At 41.2% G+C, this 23,461-nt stretch overlaps 1 protein-coding gene across 6 annotated transcripts in view; it reads left to right on the top strand.

The window, feature by feature from the left end:
* Window positions 1-23,461, top strand: part of NSD3 (nuclear receptor binding SET domain protein 3) — a 208,389-nt gene that overhangs the window by 53,418 nt on the left and 131,510 nt on the right. For all 6 annotated transcript variants that reach the window (XM_073622338.1, XM_073622337.1, XM_073622342.1 and 3 more), the window contains exons 5-6: window positions 7,575-8,159; window positions 19,476-19,605. In XM_073622338.1, coding sequence (XP_073478439.1) covers window positions 7,575-8,159; window positions 19,476-19,605 — 715 coding nt within the window. The remainder of the gene's footprint in view (window positions 1-7,574; window positions 8,160-19,475; window positions 19,606-23,461) is intronic.

The raw sequence follows: 23,461 nt of genomic DNA, 5'->3' as shown, positions 1-23,461 counted from the left end.
GTGTCTTGTGCATTTTATGATCCTGATTTACAATTAAAGGCATATGAAATTTCTTCTGGAGTGCGGATGTCCAGACTTGCACAGGCATTAGACAATGCACAGGCATTAGCCAGCACCTGGGGCTCTTCCTTCTCTGGAGGTAAAGGATTCATTTATTTCGGTTTGGATCTACCTGAGCGGTGGAGTCTATTATGTCTGATTCTAGACCTCGGAGGGTGTGGACAGTTCGCCTGTATTGAGTGTCCCTAACACACTGTCCACTAACGGGTTAAAGTTTACCTCTAGCACACTCCTTGATAATGCAGATACCCACAGTGGAGTATTGTATCTCTTTAGTGTTGGAGTTTCTCCCCTTCTCTGTCCTCTCTGGTTCCTTCGGGAGTTGCTGGGCCTGCTTCCACTCTTGAAGGAAGTGCTTACTGCAGTCATGCAGGACTTTATGTCGCTGATTGCCCAGTCATCCCCTGATTACTCTCTACCTGGATGACCCCATCCTGAGGGAATAGTCAGAGCAGGCTCTGGAGGACAGATTGTGTCTGACTGGTCAGATGTTGCAGAGGTTCACCTTTACAACCACTTTAAAGAATAAAGGCATTTTTCTCAGAACATTAAAGATAGACAGCTGTTTTTCTTTATGACCCGGTACAAGGGCAGGATTTAAAAGATGCTGACAGTGCTTAATGGTGTAAAACACAGAGGCAGCCTTGGGCAGGCCAAGTATTGTAACACCAGGGACGTGTGGTCACATTGACGTTTATAGTGGGAATCATTTCAGAGTCTCCTTGCCCTTTAAAGCAGATGTTTAGCGTGGAGGACACTGATAGAACCAAGGACTGAAAAGATTTTAAAGATAACTAAAGGTCATTATAACTACACGAAACAGACCTTTATTTTTTGAATAGAGCTCCCATTTTATACTTGACTTATTGTAAGGGCTGCATTGTGTAATGTACCTTACATAGTGGCTGGAAAGTCTACCATTTCTCTTCTGTTTGATTGTTAACCTCTCGTTTGTTGGGTAATTTGTGTATGCATTCTGCTGTACTCAGATGGGATGAACTGAAGTCAGTTGCTGTCCTTTCATTGCAATGAAGTAAGAAAGTCATACATTTCAGGCTATTTGGAAACAGAATTACTGAAACATTTTTTTCTACAGGTCATTTTAATTTCATTTTAGATTTTTATTTCCCAGCTAATTGATATGGTGAATCTATACCATTGTGGTAATTGTGGTTTGTAAATGAAAATCAATATACAGATTTTGTGGTAGTTTGTCTGGACAGATAACATCCATAAAAGAATAAAATAGTCTGCTGAATGTTTTTCTACAATTTTCTTTATTGATCTCAGTAAAGGATTTTTTTTAAAAAACATTTCAGATTTAAAACTTAAAACAGGACTCTGCAAAGCTGTAATCTCCTTATCTCCACTATATGCTCAATGTATTTGTGTTCCGACTGCTAAGCTGGCCATGCACTACTAGACTTTTGAACTAACATTTGTACAAAAATTCTTCTGAAGTGCTTTCAAATTTAATTTGCTTTTAAAGTGATTATAAACTTATTTTTTTTAATAACAAACATGTTAATATAATAGAAGAATTGCACAGAGCAGCCTGAACCTCTTCTTCTCAGGTCCTGTGCTGGCGTTCCTGGCTCCTCCTCTTCTCCGAGTACCCACATAGGAAGCCACACGTGTCTTGCCATAGACACAGACAGTGGGACTCAGCCCCGCCCCCTGCTCCCCCATCACAGGATTTGATTGACAGACTCAAAAAAGCTTGTGAGAGTGGGGAGAGAGGAGGGAGCAGGTACAGATGGGCACATTGCTTGATCAAATGAGGACTCAGGTAAGTATAAGGAGGGGGGTGAGGGGGCCACACTGCTGCCTTTTACCTTGATGCAGGGAATGCATTAAATCGGTAGTAAACCACTGAAAAAAAAAAAATAAACCTGCAAGACAATAGCATAATGTATAACAATAGCACATTATGAATTACCTACCTTAGAACGAAGCTCCTGCAGCTCGCCCGGTCACCGCTGAGGGGGGCTGCCATGTTCCCTCTGCATTTCTTCCAGGTTCGCGGGCTCTACTGATGTGAGTGGCTGGAGCCGTGATGATGCCACTCCCGCGCGCATGCGTCCTCCATTCTGACAAGTTTCAGCACGACCTGCCAGACCTTCAGAGCGCATGCGCCGCTGACGTCAGCGGCTGCATGCAGGGTGAATATCTCATAAACCGTGCAGGTTTTGGAGATATTCATTAAGCCTTATTATAGACTTACCTGTAGGTAAAAATCACCAAGCAGGGTATACAACCGCTTTAAGAAAAAACATGGTTATGTTTTCCGACCACTTTAACATTTGATTTTGGAATGAATGTAATTTCCCAAATTCGTTCGATAAAGATATTCGTTCGATAAAGATTATCCATCCTATTCCATCAAATTTTCTCATCACTAGCACATACTGATTTTTTTCCCCACTAATTAGAAAATTGAAGGAACGTTCTAAAAATGAAACATTGTGAACACAAGCTTTAGGCCTTGATCAAGGGCTCCAGCTTGTAGAAGAGCATTGATTAGAGCAGGTGTGTCCAACCTGTGGCCCAAGATGGCTTTGAATGCGGCCCAACACAAAATCGTGAACTTACTTAAAAACGCTGATTTTTTGGGGTGAATTGTTTCTAAAAATGCGTTTAGCCGCATTTAGTGAACACAAGCGGCTAAAATACACTTTGTCAGCATCTCTTTACTGGACTTTTATAAGTTTTACCTTCCCAAAGGAAAATCTATTCGGCAGCACCTATATTTGTGAGCAACTATTTTCAAGGATGAAGCACACGAAGGGCAAAATTAGAACCAAAATATCTAATGAGCACCTTGAGAATTCATTGAGAATTGCTAGTACATCCATTGAACCAGATATTGATGTGTTTATCAAAAACAATGTCAAATATCGCATTCGTTTTATGTTGCCCTCTTTTACTTTTATAATAAAAAAAAATATTACAATTTAAGTTTTATTACTTTATAGATACATTATCTATAACAGTGATTGTTAACTAACCTTTTCTGATCATCAACTATCCTTATGTGTGGACCAAGACAATTCTTCTTCCAATGTGACTCAGGAAAGTCAAAAGATTGGACACCCCGGTGTAGAGCAAACTTTTGCAAAGCATTTGAAAAACATTCTACAAGGTTCAAGCACACTGTAGAAGAGAGCTGATTGGAGGCAAGGGACACACCCCCCTTCACACAGCACACAGGAGATCCCTCCCCTGTCACCTTTTTTATCTTGGTGTCAGAAAAACTTGTTAGAAGTGACTCAGGCAGATAGCAAGGGAACTAGACAGCAGAGAGAAATGACACTTAGTGCTTTGGAGAGAGTCAAGTAAACACTATAGAGATACAGTATGTGCTTTGTTCAGAATTCATGTTTGAGGCTTACAACCACTTTAAGGCTTTGTTTAGACTTACAGTTTGAGGGCAGCAAAAATACCACACCGCCGCTGCAATAGGTAGTGGACAGGGGTGTTTATATGGCACGCCCACAGCAAAGTTGACCCAACTTGTAGCGATTGGTGGACGACAAGCCAGCCAACGCTACACATTCAAGTTAAGGAGGAAGCAGGGTTAGATGTTAGATGAGATTCTATTGTTTGTGTTTAAATTGATTATCCATAAAAGCTTTAAAGAGTTGCTTATGGGCAATTTTGGGTATTGTACTTTTTCGTTGTGTCACGGGTAAACACAATTTTGAGTTCTGAAATGTTTGATATCTATTCAGTCGACTTAATTTGTATAATTTTACAAAAATGTGGAAATTTATTCTACACAGGGACCCAAAAATATATACACACTTCAACATGAAAAATATATGCAGAAACATTTTATTACTAGATTTATATAAACATCAAAGGGTAGCTGAAAGTCATATTTGAATTATGCAATCACATTCGGTGCTCAATGTGGTCACCATTAGCATCCAGACACTTTTCGTTTTGGCGAACTACTGCATGAAAAACATTGACTAGAGTATCCACAGGAATTGCTCTGCATGATCTTTCAATGTCTTCCCATAGTGCAGTCAGTGTAGGTGGTTTTCTACGGTACACCACATCCTTTAGTGTTCCCCACAGATAGAAATTGAGGGATGTTAAGTCTTGGGAACGTGGAGGGAATTCAACAGTACCTCTATGTCCTATCCAACATCCTATCCAACATCCTATCCAACATCCTGGCAGAATGTCATTGAGATAGGCTCTCGCGTCTTGGTGGTAGTGAGGTGGTGCGTCACCTTGCTGGAAGTAAAATTGCTCAATTTCTTTGACTCTCTCCTGACGGTCACATGATGATATCAACAATGGTGTGACTACTGACATCTTTAGGGGAGACATAATACTACGCAATGCTGCCAAAATTCAATTAGGGTTTTAACCACTTGAGCTCGGGAAGGTTTCTCCCCCCCTTCCAGACCAGGCCATTTTCTGCGTTACTTTAACTGACAATTGCGCAGTCACATTTGGTCACCTCTGCGTTTTTTTTTGCGGTAATTTTGCGGTAATTTTGAAAAAACAATATTTTTTACCTTCTGCTATAAAACATACTCAATAAAAAAAATGTAAAAAATCTAAATTCTTCATCAATTTAGGCCAATATGTATTCTGCTACATATTTTTGGTAAAAAAATACCAATAAACATTTATAGATTGGTTTGCGAAAAAGTTTTATCGTCTACAAACTATGGCATATTTGAATTTTATATATATATATATATATATATATATATATATATATATATATATATATATATTGCGACGGACAAATCGGACACCTAACTGACACTTTTGAAACTTTTTGGGGAGCAGTGACACTAATACAGGGATCATTGCTAAAAAATATGCACTGACGCTGTACTAATGACATTGGCAGGGAAGGGGTTAACATCAGGGGCGATCAAAGGGTTAACTGTGTGCCGCGGTCAGTGATGGCGAACCCCAGATGTTTTGGAACTACATTTCCCATGATGCTCAACCACACTGCAGAGTGTATGAGCATCATGGGAAATGTAGCTCCAAAATATCTGGGGTGCCAAGGTTCGCCATCACTGGCCTAGGTTGTGCTTACTCACTGTGGGGGAGGTGCTTTGACTAGAGGAAGGCAAAGATCCATGTTCCTGTTTAGCAGAAACACAGGATCTGTGCCTTCCCTTCTGACAAAACGACAATCAGCCTTGATTGTCGTTCTGCCTATGCCCTGTGTAATCGGCGGATGCTGGCGGACATCGAGTTCACGGTACTCGCTGCTGGGCTTCTGCTGTGTAGAATCACAGTGGGCCACCGGCGGCGTGCCCCAGACTCGAAAGTGTCAGATCACGTGCTAGGTACGTGATCTGGCACAGAGCAACCGCCCTGCTGCAGTAAGATGGGCAGTCCGCAAGTGGTTAAAAAAGGTCATAGGTAACAATTGTTAAAGTGTGTATACATTTTTTTGGGCCCCTCTGTATTTATTTGCACTAAAATCAATTTGAATATATTTTTTTTTACAGAAAATATAGGTTTGGTAAACACACAAATATTGTACGTAAATCGCAACTACCATCATTTTATTCTACGGGGTCCATGTTTTTAAAAATATATAATGTGAGATTTAAGGGTTAAAGTGAAGTTCCACCCAAAAGTGGAACTTCCTCTTAAAGGACTCCTCATCCCCTAACATGACACATTTGGCATGACATTTTTTTTTTTTTGGAGAGGGGGGTGTCTGCTTGAAGTTGATTTATATTTTTTATCTTGCATTGATATAGACAACAACCTTCTCTACCTGAGGCTCGCCTCTTAAGGTATATAGCTAGTATTGCTATGCAAGCCTGGAGGTTGTAATATGCTAGTTTTTTTACACATTATGTTGCTTGTAGACTGACCCATCTCTTTTTTGCAATTGATATTGAAATTGAATTTGAACTGTAATTTGCATATTTCAGTAAAACGTTTCAACAGGGAATTTTTTGGGGGGGTTGGGGGGAGTGGATACCTAGTTTTGACAGGTATCTAGCTCCCACTTCCGCTCGGGCCGCCTAGGCGACCCGAGAGGAAGTTCTCCTCTCCCCCTCCCTCCCTGCATCTTCTGGGACAAGTCACAGGTCCCAGAAGATTGCCCGGCCATTAAGGATGCGCAGCGCGACAAGCGCATGCGCAGTGCACACCCGGCTGTGAGGCCGCAAGCTGTCACAGCCGGGTGCCCACACTTGTGATGCCAGCTCCAGAGAGAGAGAACCAAGGACTCGGGCGGTCGCATCGCTGGATCATAGCACAGGTGAGTGTGTGTTTATTAAAAGTCAGCAGCTAAACTTTTTGTAGCTGCTGACTTTTAATGAACACAATAACGACTAGAACTCTGCTTTAAAGAAGTTGTATTTTGTTTAGTGTTTCCATTCTTTGATGTGGTCCTGGGAAGTCCCCTGCTACATCCTCTCAGCTCTGCCCCTTTACAGAGATTAATTTCCACTGTAAGCAAATTGGAAATTTCTGTGCTTCTGACACTAAAATTGAATACAACACAAACAAGCATTGTAGGGACTTTTCTTAAACTGAAAAAAGGTTAATAAAAAGATGTAAAACGTCCCATTTGATTTCATTTATGTGGTTCTGAATGGAGCAGTATTGTATTCTATGGGCCCATGCACACATATTGATCCGCAGTAAAAGCTGCATAAACCAGGATGGAAAGCTCTGCATTTGAGGGCAGGCATATAGAATATATTTTACATTGTATGCATTTGTGGTAGAATTTACCTTCATACTGTGCAAAAGCTGCCTCCACTGCTCAGGGCTGACATGTAAACATTGACAACAAGTATTTAGACACTATTGATGTGTTCATATCAGCCCAGAAGAAGACATTTATGCGGTGGCAGCAGAATGACCTAGGCAATCATTTTTAAATCTATGAATGACTGAAGGCCATCCATTCTGCACTTGCTCCACCACCACATGGATGACTTATTTGGGTCTCGATGTAAACAGACAAGATTTTATGCAGGATCAGTCTACCAACCAGAACATATGTAAAATCATATGTCCTGTGTGCATGAGACATTAGGCTGCTTCAGTTCTGCGTTTCAGCTCAGCAGTTCAGAACCTGGTTCGTGTATAAGTATATATAAATGAGATCACTAGAATCTCATACAAGCTTTAAAATTATAATGTAATTTCAAAAGACTTTTCAATATTTGCAGCTTTTATTAAAATAGTGCCTTTGATCCTGTCATGAAGACCCTGTGCAAGCACTTCCAATGCCTCTGCCTTGTCGGCTTGTCACTCCCTAAGGAGACTATGAACAGCCGTGTTGACATACATTGCACAGGCATGATCCAGTGTTGTCACCATTAGGAAAACCACCCTGAAAAATGTAATGAAACAGTCGCTGGGTTGCCGGAATTTACACAGGAAAAGGTTGCAAGGAGACTGTAGGAGATTAGCATAAGTAGTACATAGTACATATTTTTTTTTTTTAGGTTTGGCATTACTTGTGACTTTGTGTTTTCTAACTTTTCTGTAATCTTGTGTAGATGAGGAAGCCCCGGCCGCAGAAAGAACGCATCCAGTGGGATATCGGTATCGCCCATGCTGAGAAAGCCCTGCGGATGACACGGGAGGAGAGAATAGAGCAGTACACTTTCATCTACATAGATCCAGAGAGCTCTCCTGAACCCAAAAAGCCAGCACCTAGTAAAAAGTGTCGGAGGTCCACATCAAGTAGTGAGGCAGAATCTGCCCGTTCATCAGACGTTACCAAATCTCCTCCTCCAGCACCTCAATCTATTTCTTCGTCAAGAGACTCTAGAGACTCTGTACCTGAAACCCGTAGGCAGAGCCAGAGAAAACAGGCACCGGCACCAGCACCGGCACCAGCACCGGCACCGGTTGAGCCACCACCGGAGGAAGAGGCACCGCCACCTCAGCCTCCACCTCCTCCCAAAACCCCATGGAAGACGGCAGCTGCTCGCAAATCCCTTCCTCCTTCAGTTCTTTTGCACAGGGGCACTATAGACCTTCAGAAGTGCAATATGTCACCTGTGGTGAAAATAGAGAATGTTTTAGCCCTCAAGAATGCCTCTTCTGAAGGTATCGACCAATTCATATTCACAACTAAGGTAATGAGAAATCAGAAACCATTAAGACTTGTTCCACTTTGCTGTATTTTGCTATCATTGGTAAGGTTTAAAATATCATATACTACAATTCATTCCAACTGGGTAAAGTGATTGTAGCCATATTAGCGAAGTTTTAACAACACAACTGAATACTGTGATACTTGGTTTTCACTAACACCAGTTCATTTGAATAAATGTACATAGTCACCCCATAACAGGACACAAGGAGGAGAATTATTAGAATCTGAATGGCATCCCCAAGCATCTAAAAATGTAGCATGGAAAAACTCATTCCAATTGCATGGTGCTAACCTGCGACTGTGTTTTTAAAACGGTGCATGCACCTTTTTTTCTGCGGGAAACGCAGGCATGGCAGCCCATCCATTTACGTTTCATGCAAACATGGGCTGCAAACCTGCATAGGTGTGAACCAGGCCTAAGGCCCCCTTCACACAGGTGTTTTGTTTGTCTGTTTTTCATCTGTCTGATGATATATTAAAAACAGACAGAAATGCATTCCTATGGGCAAACGGATGTAAACCGAAGTCACCATTTAATCATTTTTTCGTCCACTTCCATTAAGGTAATTTTGTTAAATGGAACAAGTCTGCATTTTTGTTTTGTTTAAAAAAAAAAAAAAGGAAACTGACAAAAAACGGAGGAAAAACAGATGTGAATGGATGAAAAACAAATATAAACAGAACCAAACGGAAGTTGGATGTTACTGATGTAAACTGAATCCGTTTTTTCTTAGCAAACATGACTGAACAGATGACGCCAGTGTGAAAGGGGCCTAAAGCATCCACATTATGGCAATGCTTACCCACTAGTTAAAGCAGAGATAAACCCTCCTATCTTTTACAGCAAAGGAAGCTACCATCTTAGTCTCTTTTTGATCTGTAGTTGCCATGGTGCTGAACATGTGATCAGTTATGACACCAACCATTTGATGGTTTGAGAGTTTTCATGAGAGTACATTCAACTGTGACAGTTAGCATTCCTGGACTCCCTTAAATGTAACTGTTTTGGGAAACAGTTCAAACGATGAGTTTAGTTTCCGCTTTAAGCATGCTGCCAATCTGAAAATGTTGAATGAAATGTTTAGTTTTCTGTGGGGGTTGTGGCGGATCCTCAAATTTGGTGATTAGTGATGGGATTACATGTCTTAGAAGCTCGTAAGCCACATTGAAACAGTCAGAAGTGTCCTTGGGCTGTAGGCAGTGATAAAGGGATACTTGACATTCCTTAACACTCCCTTCCTACAGTCATGTTGGACCAAGGTTGTTTTTTACAAGAAGAGGTTGGCTGAGAAGCGCACACATATGCCATATGACAGGGCTCACAATTTCAAGTCTTGAGCTACTAGCCAGGCCTTAAGAGTTACTCGCCACCCGTTGCCCCACCCAAACCCTACCCTGCCCCTAATTCCGCCCCTAAACATGCCCTTGTAAATTATCTCATGAAATTACACTGTTAAATGTTTTATTCAGAATTAAGTTACAAAAATAAATATGAGCAACAACAACACCAACTTTAACAATATTAACATAAAACAATGTAAACATGACGCTTCCCCCAGTACACCTCTACTTCCAACGCCTCCCCCAGTACACCTCTACCTCCTACACCTCTGCCAGTCCTACAATGCCTTCCCTCTCCATCACATCTGTGTCACCAAACCCTTCTCCCCCTAGCACACCTCTACCCATAATTCCTCTTCCCAGTATGTCTCTGCCTCCAATGCCCCCCCCCCCCCCCAGCAAACCTGTGCTTTGTGCTTTTAACGACCTCCCAGCACACCTAGTCTTCCAACCTCCCCTCTCCAGCACACCTATGCCTTCAATTCCACACCCCCCTCCCCCTTCCCCCAATCTATCATACCTATGCCTCCAATTCCACCTCCCCTCCCCCCATTCTATCATACCTATACTTCCAAAAATGGCCTGATCATGAAGGGGGTAAAACCTTCAGGAGGTCATGTGTAATGTCTTACAGTGCCTTGAAAAAATATTCATACCCCTTGACATTTTCCACATTTTGCCATGTTACAACCAAAAATATAAATGTATTTTGTACTTTATTAGGATTTTATATGATAGACCAACACAAAGTGGCACATAATTGTGAAGTGGAAGGAAAATGATAAATGGTTTTCATTTTTTTTAACAAATAAATATGTGAAAAGTGTAGCGTGCATTTGTATTCAGCCCCCTTTTACTCTGATACCCCTAACTAAAATCTAGTGGAACCAATTCAGAAGTCACCTAATAAATATTAGAGTCCATGTGTGTAATTTAATCTCAGTATAAATACAGCTTTGAAGCCCTCAGAGGTTTGTTAGAGAACCTTAGTGAACAAACAGCATCATGAGGGACAAGGAACACACCAGACAGGTCAGGGATAAAGTTGTGGAGAAGTTTTAAGCAGGGTTAGGTTCTGAAAAAATATCCCAAGCTTTGAACATCTCACGGAGCACTGTACAATCCATCATCCAAAAATGGAAAGAGTATGGCACAACTGCAATCCTACCAAGAAATGGCCATCCACCTAAACTGACAGGGCCGGGCAAGGAGAGCATTAATCAGAGAAGCAGCCAAGAGGCCCAAGGTAACTCTGGAGGAGCTGCAGAGATCCACAGCTCAGGTGGGAGAATCTGTCCACAGGATAACTATTAGTTGTGCACTCCACAAATCTGGCCTTTATGGAAGAGTGGCAACAAGAAAGCCATTGTTAAATGAAGTCCAGTTTGCAGTTTGGGAGAAGCCATGTGGGGGACACAGCAAACATGTGGAAGAAGGTGCTCTGGTCAGTTGAGACCAAAATGTAACTTTTTGGCCTAAAAGCAAAACGCAGTGTGTGGCGAAAAACTTAACAAAGCACATCACCCTAAACACACCATCCCCACTGTGAAACATGGTGGTGGCAGCATCATGTTGTGGGGATGCTTTTCTTTAGCAAGGGCAGGGAAGCTGGTCAGAGTTGATGGGAAGATGGATGAAGCCAAATACAGGACAATCTTAGACAAAAACTTCTTAGAGCCTGCAAAAGACTTGATACTGGGGCGGAGGTTTACCTTCCAGCAGGACAACGACCCTAAACATACAGCCAGAGCTACAATGGAATGGTTTAGATCAGTGGTTCTCTACCTTCTAGTGTTGTGACTCCTTGATAAATTTTCCCAAGTTATGGGGACCCCTAACAGTAAAATTATTTTCATAACATGGGTTGTCGGCACCCAAGCCAAGACAAGTAATTTGCGCCCCTAACCCACGGACATTTAGCGCTACCTGAGTCCATTCCACTTGTACAGTATTAAAACCCCGTAAGGTATGTTTTAGGATGCACCACTCTGTCTTTGTTCTCCTTTCTTTCCCTTTTATCTCTATCATAATTTCAGTTTTTTTTCCCCCATCCCTCTCTCTAGCCGTCTTTTTCTTGTTCTTTCTCTCTTTTTTTCTTTGTTTTTCCTCTCCCTTCCATGTATTCTCTATTTTAATTCCTTCTCTTATGCCTTGGGGGGTGGGGGGAATGGGATGAATGGCAGTGCTGGCGGGGAGTTGCGATGAGTGGCAGTGCTGGGGGGGAGTTCTCCAGGAACAGCCCAGTTGGGCTTCCACAGGCTCCATGGCCAGCCTGCTGGGTGGCCGTGAAAAGTCTAGGAGAGTGGTTCGGGCTTCAGGAACAGCCCAGGATTTGATGACCCCTGTCAAATTGTCATTCGACCCCCAGGTTTGAGAACCACTGGTTTAGATCAAAACATATTCATGTGTTAGAATGGCCCAGTCAAAGCCCAGACCTGAATCCAATTGAAAATCTGTGGCAAGACTTGAAAATTGCTGGTCACAGACGCTCTCCATCCAATCTCACAGAGCTTGAGCTATTTCGCAAAGAAGAATGAGCAAAAATGTCACTCTAGATGTGCAAAGCTGGTAGAGACATCCCCAAAAGGACTTGCAGCTGTAATTGCAGGGAAAGGTGATTCTACAAAGTATTGACTCAGGGGGGCTGAATACGAATGTACGCCACACTTTTTACATTTTTTTTTTGTAAAAAGTTTGGAAAACCATTTATTGTTTTTTTTTTCCACTTCACAATTATGTGCCACCTTGTGTTGTTCTATCACATAAAATCCCAATAAAATATATTTACGTTTTTGGTTGTAACATGACAAAATGTGGAAAATCCCAAGGGGTATGAATACTTTTTTAAGGCACTGTATAGTTTGTTTTCTTTATAAAGCAGTAGAGGGGCCTGCCCCTGCCAGCAACTGCAGAGCAAGACCCCTGCTCCCTTTATGGAAACAGTAATTTCTTGTGAGATGTCCAAAATGCCCCTCAGAGCTACAGCTGTACAATCAGCAGGGAGCCTGAGCATAGCTGATGGCAGAGATAAAAATCTCACTCAGCAGGGGATGTCTTGGACCTCTGCAGAGAGACCGCTGCCTCCACGCAGAGAGCAAGGGTCCCACTTCGCAACTTTTAGCAGGGGACAGGCTTTGGTACTTGAATGTATTTAGCTGATTTAACCCAAAGGTTAAGTTGGACCTGTATAAAAATTTATGGTAGTCATTATCTGACTGTCCCCCAAACTGGGTTAAATTCTCACGCCAGTGGGAACCTGCAGATATCACTAACTGAGAGATCTTAGGGTGAATTTTTCAAAATATTAGCATATCACTTTTAGTCCTTCCAGATAATCTACTCCAAGGATATTTCAATTTACTTCCCTCCTTTCCAGTTAGTAATAGAGACATGACACTTGGTCAAAAAAACTCCACTTTAAAAAAATTAAAAAAAACAATTCCCTCTGGGTGACAGTGTTAATTTAGTTGACTAAAATATTTTCGTTGAGGAAATTAACACTATTTTAGTCAACTAAAATACGACTAAAACTAAAACAATTCAGATGACTAAAATATGACTAAAACTAAAAGGAGCTTTTAGTCAAAAGACTATGACTAAAACTAAATTGAAATGAGTTAATTTTATATATCACAATGGCTAAATCTGTGTCCAATCACAGCTGATCACTGAGTAAACAGGAAGAGCCGGTTATCGGCTTTTCCTCCACTCGCACTGACGCGAGTAGGGGAGAGCTGATCGGCTGCTCTCCTGACAGAGGGGGTCTTCGCTGATTGATTATCAGTGCAGACTCACCGAGGATGCCCAACCATGACCATCAGGTATGCCCACCCATGACCACCAGGGATGCCAATCAGTGCCCATTAGAGGTGCCGATCAGTGCCCATTAGAGGTGCCAATCAGTGCCCATCAGTAATGCCTGCCAGTGCCTCCTCATCAGTGCTGCCTATCAGAGCCATCTATCAGTGCCACCTATCAGTGCCCATCAGTGCAACCTATGAGTGCCCATTAATGCCCATCAGTGCTGCATATCAGTGCCCATCAGTGCTGCATATTAGTGCCTCATCATCAGTGCCACCACATCATTGCCACCACATCAGTGCCACCTCATCAGTTCCCATCAGTGAAGGAGAAAACTTAATATTTTACAAAATATAACAGAAACAAAGAAAAACTTTTTTCTTTCAAAATTTCTGGTCTTTTTTTATTTGTTTAGCAAAAAATAAAAACCCCAGTAGTGATCAAATACCACCAAAAGAAAGCTCTATTTGTGGAAACAAAATTATAAAAATTTTGTTTGGGTACATCGTTGCATGACCGCGCAATTATTTAAAATGCGACAGTGCTGAAAGCTGAAAATTGGCCTGGGCAGGAAGGGGGGAGAGCGCCCAGTATTGAAGTGGTTAACTAAACCCATTTGATTTTAGTAGACTAAAATGTACTGGAGATTTTACTAGACTAAAATACTACTAAAATTAAAACAATTCAGATCACTAAAATATGACTAAACCTAAAATGGCATTTTAGTCAAAAGGCTATGACTAAAACTAAGTTGAAATCTGACGTCAAAATGAACACTGCTGGGCAATCTACAGGTACATCTCATAACATTAGAATATCATCAAAAAAATTTATTTATTTCAGTAATTTAATTCAAAAAGTGAAACTCATATTTTATATAGATGCGTTACACACAGAGTAATATATTTCAAGCATTTCTTTCTTTAAATAATGATGATTATGGCTTACAGTGAAAACCCAACATTCAGTATCTCAGAAAATCAGAATATTACATAAGACCAATAAAAAAAATATATTTTTAATACAGAAATGTTGTCTTACAGAAAAGTATGTCCATGAACAGTGTAGCATGTACTCAATACTTGGCTGGGGCTCCTTTTGCATGTATTACTGCATCAATGTGGTCTGGCATGGAGGCAATCAGCCTGTGGCACTGCTGAGGTGGAAGCCCAGGTTGCTTTGATAGCGGCCTTCACCTCGTCTACATTGTTGGGTCTGGAGTTTCATCTTCCTTTTGACAATATTCCACAAATTCTTTATGAGGTTTAGGTCAGGTGAGTTTGCTGGTGATACAATGATCATTATTCACTTTAATACCGGGCACTTTCACCCCCCTCCTGCTCAGACCAATTTTCAACTTTCAGCGCTGTCGCATTTTGAATGACAATTGCGTGGTCATGCAACGCTGTACCCAAACAACATTTCTTTAATCGTACATCATGGGACGCAGACCCATAGTAGTTACTATGTGGGTTATATAGGCCACCTTTAGGTGATGGACACTGGTACACCCTAAGACAGGAAGTTCCCTCCTTATATAACCCCTCCCATTACTGGGAGTACCTCAGTTTCTTCGCCATTGTCTTAGGTGTTGGTCAAGATGTGCTATGTTGGCTTCACTGGAGTAATCTTTGCTGGGGCAAGCTATGCAGCCAGATCCATTTCAAAGTGTCTTTTCAGGCCAGATTGAATGGTACCCGGGCCTCGTGTCGGAAGAAACAAGGTTTTTGCCTGTAACGCTTCTCTTTTTTGAGAGCTGTACCCTGGGACCCAGTGCTTTGGTTTTTTCAGCCATAAAGCTTCCAGGTGGGGTGCTATATGGGTCCAAGGGAGTGGAACCCTGATAAAAAGGGACCCCGGTCCTTGAAGATTTTTTAACTGTGAGGGGTGAAGATTGGGTCTGTTTGGTTTTACCACAGAATCCTGCGACAGGATAAGGTAAGTGGAGATTCCTAAGGAATTTTAAATTTTCTTATGGATTTTCTCCTTTAAAGTAAATGTTGTCATGCCCAAAAGTTGCCATCGGGGGCTGTAAAAAGAATACCTGGTTCATGCTTCCCATAATAATAATTGTTTCCCCACAAATAGAGCTGGAGTGGTATTTGATCACCTCTGTGGTTTTTTTGGTAAACAAATAAAAAAAGACCGAAACTTTTGAAATAAAAAAAGTTTGCTGATCAGCTCTCCTCCACTCGCGCCTTCTCAGTGCGAATAGAGGAAAAGCCGATAAACCGCATTTCCTGGTTACGATGTGACCAGTTGTGATTGGACACAATGACGTAGGCTTTTTACCAGGATCGGAGATGCGGTGTGTCAGAGCGACACACCGCACTACCAATTGCCACAATGAGTGCCCTCGTGGGTGCGCGCAAGCTGCTAATCCTGCTGGATGTCTTATGACGCTCAGTCAGGATAATAGAGCCACACTGTGGCCGTCATTATGCATACGGCGGGTGGGAAGTAGTTAAATCAGGTGTTGGTACTTTTGCCAGTGTGGGCAGGTGCCAAGTCCTGCTGGAAAATGAAATCAGCATCACCATAAAGCTGGTCAGCAGAGGGAAGCATGAAGTACTCTAGAATTTCCTGGTAGAGGGCTGCGCTGACTTTGGACTTGATAAAACACAGTGGGCCAACACCAGCAGATGATATGGCTCCCCAAATCATCACTGACTGTGGAAAACTTTGCATTTCATTTGGAAATCAAGGTCCCAGAGTCTGGAGGAAGAGTGGAGAGGCACAGAATCCAAGTTGCATGAGGTCTAGTGTGAAGTTTCCACAGCCAGTGATGATTTGGGGCCATGTCTCCTGCTGGTGTTGGTCCACTGTGTTTTATCAAGTCCAAAGTCAGCGCAGCCCTCTACCAGGAAAGTCTAAAGAACTTCATGCTTCCCTTTGCTGAACAGCTTTATGGAGATGCTGATTTAATTTTCCATCAGGACCTGGAGCCTGCCCACACTGCCAAAAGTACCAATACTTTAATGATCATGGTTTCACTGTGGTTGATTGGCCAGCAAACTCGCCTAACCTAAACCCCGTAGAGAATCTGTGGGGTTTTTGTCAAGAGCAAGATGAGAGACACCAGACCCAACAATGCAGATAGGCTGAAGGCTGCTATCAAAGCAGCCTGGGCTTCCATAACACCTCAGCAGTGCCACAGGCTGATCGCCTCCATGTCACACCGCATTGATGCAGTAATTCATGCAAAAGGAGCCCCGACTTAGTATTGAGTGCATACTATACTGTACATGCACATACTTTTCAGTAAGCCAACATTTCTGTATTAAAAATCCTTTTTTTATTTTTTGGTCTTATGTAATATTCTAATTTTCTGAGATTCAGAATTTTGGGTTTTCACTAGCTGTAAGTCATAATCCTCAAAATGAAAAGAAAAAAATGTATCACTCTGTGTGTAACGCATATATATAAAATATATAAGTTTCACTTTTTGAATTGAATTACTGAAATAAATGAACTTTTTGATGATATTCTAATTGTATGAGATGCACCTGTATGTACATTACAAGGATTTTAGGTTACTTAAGGTTGCTCAGAAGGAAAAGCTGTTTGTTTGTGTCATTGTGAATGTGAATATGAGTGATTTTTCATTATTAATCACCTGATGCACTTGCTGGAGTTCTAATGAGGGAAATTGCATTGTCTGAATCCCTGTAGACGTGATTAACTCTTTGAGAGTATCTCACCATAAATTAAATGTTTGCTGCAGGGGATGCCTAAAATCTGACTTAGTGCAGACTTCTGGGAAAATTAGTGAGCCAATCACACAAGCAAAAAATGACATATCTGGGCGGAATTCAGTACACCAACTGTGTACAGAACACCTCCAGGTAGCCATATTGCATTGAATTGTAGATTGAACAGGATCTGCACTGCAGATTGAAAAGGAAAGGTAATTTTTAATAACATTCAATTACGATGTCTTGTGTAGCATTTGTATATGCTATATTATTATTTTTTATTTGCTATTTTTTTCCCCCCATGAAAGCGGAGTTACCCTTTAAGGATCTATGTTCATGAAGCTGCCTGAAACTCCAGTTGATGATGACATTCAGAGTGTTGTATGATTCTTCCTGCTGAAATTGGCTGGCCCAGTGCCTGGAGAGATCCACATACTATAGACAGCTTAAAGTGGTTGTAAAGTAGCATTGCAGCGATACTGGTGGCGATACTAAGCGTTTGCACAAGTACTTGTACTCGCAAATGCTCAGATATTAAAACAGATACCTTCAGACTCTGTTCACATATGTGCGTCCGGTTTGCAGTGCGATTTCAAAGCCTGGTCTGGTGCGATTTTTTGTTTAGCGGTTAAGGTGCGATTCCAATGCGAATTGTAGTGTATAAGATTAGAAATCGCACCTGAACTGGACTGAATTTGCACAGCACTCTTTTTCAAATTACACTGTGGCCGGCCCACACATATGTGAACAGGTTGTAAAAAGTCACTGAAACGCACATGAAAACTGATGTGAAACTGATGTCTCTGCCACTGAAATCTGTGTGGTTTTCCCATCAGTTTTCATGCATGTATGGTGTGAACGAGCCATAAAAAAAACTGTCACTTGACACTAAAAATAGGTATCATAATTGGTATCGGTGAGTACTTGAGAAAAAGTATCGGTACTCGTACTTGGTCTTACAAAACTGGTATTGGTGCAGCCCTAGAACAAAGCATATCCCTCTATAAGGTGGACTTGTCTTAAAGCGGATCTTTACTGCATTTGAGCACCACAAACCAAAAAATACAAATTAATTCATTTTTAATATTCAAAGCAAACTCCCCCATCCATCCATATCTCTATGCTTTATTTTGTTGAGAAATCACTTTGAAAAACAATTCCCTAGCATTTCTGGCCGTGGCCATCTTGAGTAAAGAGTGAAATGATTCATGTAGCATTTAGTTCCTGGAATCCATCTGCCCTTAGCTCAAGCATGCATGCAGGAGGGTGTGCTTAGCTGAGAAAACCCCTCCTCCTCTCCACCCCTCCTGAAGACTCCTGGGATGTATGACATAATTTGCCTAGACAGGAAACCAGAAAGTGACTGAAGAAATGTTAACAAAAAAAAAAGTTTAAAACAAGTAAACATGATATACTTTCCTATTTACTAATGCTAGCAACATGAGGATAAAAAATAATCAATGTTGTTTGGGAGAGTGAAGTTCCATTTTAATTAAGAGCACTAATGCCGCGTACACACGAGCGGACTTTTTGACCGGACTGCTCCGACGGTCTATCCGACGGACTTTCGGCGGACTTCCGGCGGACTTTCCAAACAAACGGACTTGCCTACACACGATCACACCAAAGTCCTACGGATTCGTACGTGATGACGTATGACCGGACTAAATAAGGAAGTTTATAGCCAGTAGCCAATAACTGCCCTAGTGTCGGTTTTCGTCCGTCAGACTAGCATACAGACGTGCAGACTTTTCGATAGGAACTGGGTCCGGCGGAGTTCCGACGTAAAGATTTGAAACATGTTCCAAATCTAAAGTCCGTCAGATTTTCGACCGAAAAAGTCAGCTGCAGGTCCGATGAAGCACACACACAGTCGAATTGTCCGCCGGACTCGGTCCGTTGGATCGGTCCGGTCGAAAAGTCCGCTCGTGTGTACGCGGCATAAGTGTTATTTCTGTCTGCAGTTTCGTTCCTCTGCTACCAGCATGAGTCACTTCTGAGAAGTTTTCCTGACACCAAGAGGAAAAAAGGTGACAGAGAAGGGATCTCCAGCTGATTGACAGCCTCAGCTCTGTTCCTGTGTGCTGCGTGGAGGGGGGTGTGTCCCTTCCCTCCAATCAGCTGTCTGAACTCTCCTCACTGAGCTCTGCAGAGTTTAAGCTCAGCTCTCTGCCGCCTTTTTTTCTAAACTCTCAGAAAAGCTTTATAAATTAAGGAGTTTGAAGGGATGTAGAGAAGAGAAGACTGCAGACTTTGTTCAGAATGCTCATCCGACAGAAGCCGTCCAAACGGAGCGGATGCCATACACATGGGTCGAATTTCTCCTGACATTAGGCCCATGTGTACGCGGCTTAAGTCGCAGGAGCTTTGCTTTTTTTTATGCTCATTTTAGATTTATTGGATCTTAACATCTCCCTTTTCAGAGCTATGTTGTAATTTGCTTTGTGTTTGTTTTGAAGGGAGATGGAACCAAGCCGGAAATCACAATTAAATTGACGGAAAAGACGCCCACACCCTCCCCCAACTTGAAGGTTGAGAAAACGTCAGCACAACACACGCCTGCTCCTGAAACATCATCGGGGGCCACAGGTAGGCAAACTGCACGTGTCTGCCCCTAACACAACCTTCGTACTGCCAGAGTGAATGGGGGAGGGGGGAAGAGACTCTTGTGCCCAGCGCTGAAATCTATAGACTAAAATAAACGGAGAGAGAGAGGACATGCCCCCACTCAGTATTTTCTCTCTAAACTGCCTTCATATTTTTGTTATATGCTGCTTTTTGTGCAATAAACGATACAAAGATAATGTTTGCATTGTTGAATGGGTTTTCTGTTGTGAATGGTTATTTGGCTCAGAGGAAAGTAATATATATACAGACTTATTCCGTATCAATGTGCAGATAACAAAACTTATGTTGTTTATATGACATTCATTTGTTATTTGCCTCAGGCATGCAGTAAGTTTGCATGTGATATACTGTATATGATATTTATACAGGATATATATATATATATATATATATATATATATATATATATATATATATATATATATATATATATTAGTTTGCAGCTAGACCTTAAAGATGTCTGAAAGATATTTTGAATATGGTTTTCTTTCGGAATATTTATTTCTGTTTACAGTAATCAACACAAACTCCTATTTTCTCACTGTTAGGTTTTGGGTGGGCCTTCCTCCTAACTGGGAATAGGGTTAGATATGACTTCATAAACTATAAGTCAGTTATCACCCAAGAAAATTTTTGTATTGTTTTGTCAGAGAATAATAGACAGTAGATATCTGTAAATGTGCTTGATTCGCCTGAAAGCAAATTTACGGTCATAGCACTAGCTGACAAAGAGTCTTTTTCTCGTAAGCAGCTTTTATTTTATTTATTTTTTTTACACTAGCTGGTTTTATTGCAGGTCATTCGTGTTTCCATAATTTGCTCATATGGTTCATTCCAAGAGCTAAATCTGGAATTTATTTGGGAAACACATTGCAAATAACAATACTGTATGCTAGGAATTTATCATTGAAATTCACCATTTACATGAATCAGTCAGGCATTACTTCATGTCATCATTGCCAAATCACGTTATTTTTTTAAGAAAAAAAATATTTCTTGTTTGCCGTGGATTAAAGAACACTGCTGCAACCTCACTCGTGTGATTCAAGTCTAGACAAAGATTTTATGGTTTCTGAATAACATTGTAGGTATTTCAAGTTTTCAGAGACTGCGAGTTAATTGTGTTCAGACAGACACTTAGGGGTTGATTTACTAAAGGCAAATAGACTGTGCACTTTTGACACTCTGCAAGTGCAGTTGCTCCAGAGCTTAGTAAATGAGGGGGAGCTCTACTGACTTCCATCATCCAATCACGTGCAAGCAAAAATGCTATTTTTTTTATTTTCCTTGCACATGATCAGGTATTCTTTGTAAAGTGAAGCTTTACCTCATTTACTAAGCTCTGGAGCAACTGCACTTGCAAAAGTGCACAGTCTATTTGCCTTTAGTAAATCAACCCCAATGTCTGATAGGCTTGCAGGGAGATTAGAGCAAAGCACAACCACTGTTCAGCCTAACTATACAGGAAGCAGACCTTGGTGAAGTACACTTCCCCCATGTACATATGGTATTAAAACAATCTATAGAAACAATGATTTAATGGTTTATGTACATGGGTGTATTTGCCTGTACAGCATAAACAAACGTGCATATTTTAATAGCAGATGTACAAAAATATCTTAAAAACATATAAAATACAGACTTATATATGCGGTTATCAGCACATCCAACTCTGGCCGCTGGACCCGGGTCAATGAGTGTAATGACCACTGGAGTTCCCTTGACAGAGTGGGGGCAGAATACCATTTTTGGGGGCACAAACTCGACATGTTTCGCAATATATCGCTTCTTGAGGAGCTTATCTAATTTTTCACTAAATAAAGTAGAAAACATCAGTAAATTTACATAAAACAAAATAAATCATCAAATAGAAGACATGTAAATCGAAAATATTTTCAAGATCCCATAGCTAGGAGCAAGTATGCAAAAATGGGAAAGTAAAGATGTGGGGATACACCAGGTATTCAGGAGTGAACAAGTAACCTAGTACCTCAAAACAAGGGCAGTGCATATATAGAGACAGTAGATGACAGGCACCAACACCACATCCAAAATCTGGAGTATATCCTGTCAAACTTACCAGAAAGTAAGTATATGTATATAAAACGACCATGAGGTATAGTTCCTCATGTAGGTAATACAACACGAAAGGGGAGACAGCACTAAAGATAGGGCTTATGGCCAGCTCACAGAATTAGAGTGTCATCTAAGCATTTAAAATGTATACAAATAGTATATGTCGGTTTAACCCAGGCCATATAGCATAAATTTGGACAGACAACACACAAGATAAAGTATATTAATTCTTACTACATTGATGCCTGTAAAGTCCAAATACATTTAACCTAGTTACTAGGAAGTGGCACATTCTACCAATATTTATACACCCACAGTACCATCCTGTGGTGGTGTAACTTTGCTAGTCTATTTGTTAACATGCATATTTTAGTGCACAGGAGCCCCTGGTGCTACGTATAATCAACCATAGACATGGGTGGGTGAAGGCTGCTGTAGTCTAAAGTGGTGCATGCACAAAGACGTAAAGTCCTGAATGCAGGGAGCGTTTGTTTGGAACATTACATCTGTGTGTATACGCAGCTTTATATAAGTAGTGCTGCAGAGCTGCCTGCAGCCACCTTCACCCATTAATGTGTATGGGCAGCTGTATGCAAGCACCAGGGGCTCCCGGGGCAGTAAAATATGCATATTTGTTTATGCTGTACAGGCGAATGTGCCCATATGCACCAGGCCTAGTGCATTAATACACCAATCCCTTTCACGCGTTTGCCTAAAAAAAGGATAATGCTCCCTTTCAATTGATTTTTTGCACCTTCATACTTGCAATATTATTCCGTGACTTATCTCTACAAGTGTTAGTCATATTGGGCAGCCCCTGCTTAGTCTGTACTGTAAGATAGAGCTCCCAGTCTTTAACCATAGTGAAGACGGAAGTCCCTGAGAGCACTAGATAAGGCTGCAGTAGCCTCATAGAAGATGGACTTTTTAGACAAACCCAAATGCTCAGAAAATTGCATCAGTTGTCAGAATCCCCAGAGAGTAAAGTAGAGGAAATGGCATGTGCTAGATACCGTAAACCAGGAGCATTATATTGCTTGTAATAAAAGGCACCTTTTTACAGGACAAATCTCACCTGCAGTTAGCATCATGCTGAGATGTTCTGTGATGACAGAACCAAGGAGGGGTCCATTGTGTACATTTTTATATCTGCTCTGCAGAAATGCCAATGAGAATGTGATATATTCAGCACCTCCATTTTCCTTTCACACATGTATATGGAATACATCCCAAAGGGAATGAATCAAATGTTGACTTTTCCATTCCCCTTTCATTCTTAGATATGTAAAATCATTCCTTTTGGTTTAAATTCATTGTAAATCTTTATATTTTTTAAGAGTGTATATTTTACAATATTACAGAAACCAATTAAATTGTTGTGTGGAGGTGGGAAATACAAACCTCTGCTCCCTCTTTGGGGAGAGTCACTATTGCAAACCTCCATGATTGCTTTCTTTTGCTCGTCTGCTCTGCCTGTCCATAGAGGACGTCAGTAGATATTTCCATTAAGAAAACTACAAAGCAACGCTCTATGGGTTGATCCAGAAAGTACATGTGAAAACATGAGTTGAATAAAAAACTAGTTTATTATACTGTGAGCTGGATAAACAAAATACTGCAATGAACAGTCATGCAGGTGTGCGGTCATAATAATGACGTGTAAGGCAAACGATACCACTGGTGACATCCGGGTGAAGAGGGGTTAATGTCATCCAAAAGGCTTGCTGGTCAGAGATGGTAA

This window comes from Aquarana catesbeiana, linkage group LG03, assembly GCF_042186555.1.
Source record: "Aquarana catesbeiana isolate 2022-GZ linkage group LG03, ASM4218655v1, whole genome shotgun sequence".
Classification (NCBI taxonomy): Eukaryota; Metazoa; Chordata; class Amphibia; order Anura; family Ranidae; genus Aquarana; species Aquarana catesbeiana.
The sequence above is the reverse complement of the archived record's forward strand: the minus strand, read 5'-3'. Positions and strand labels throughout refer to the sequence as shown.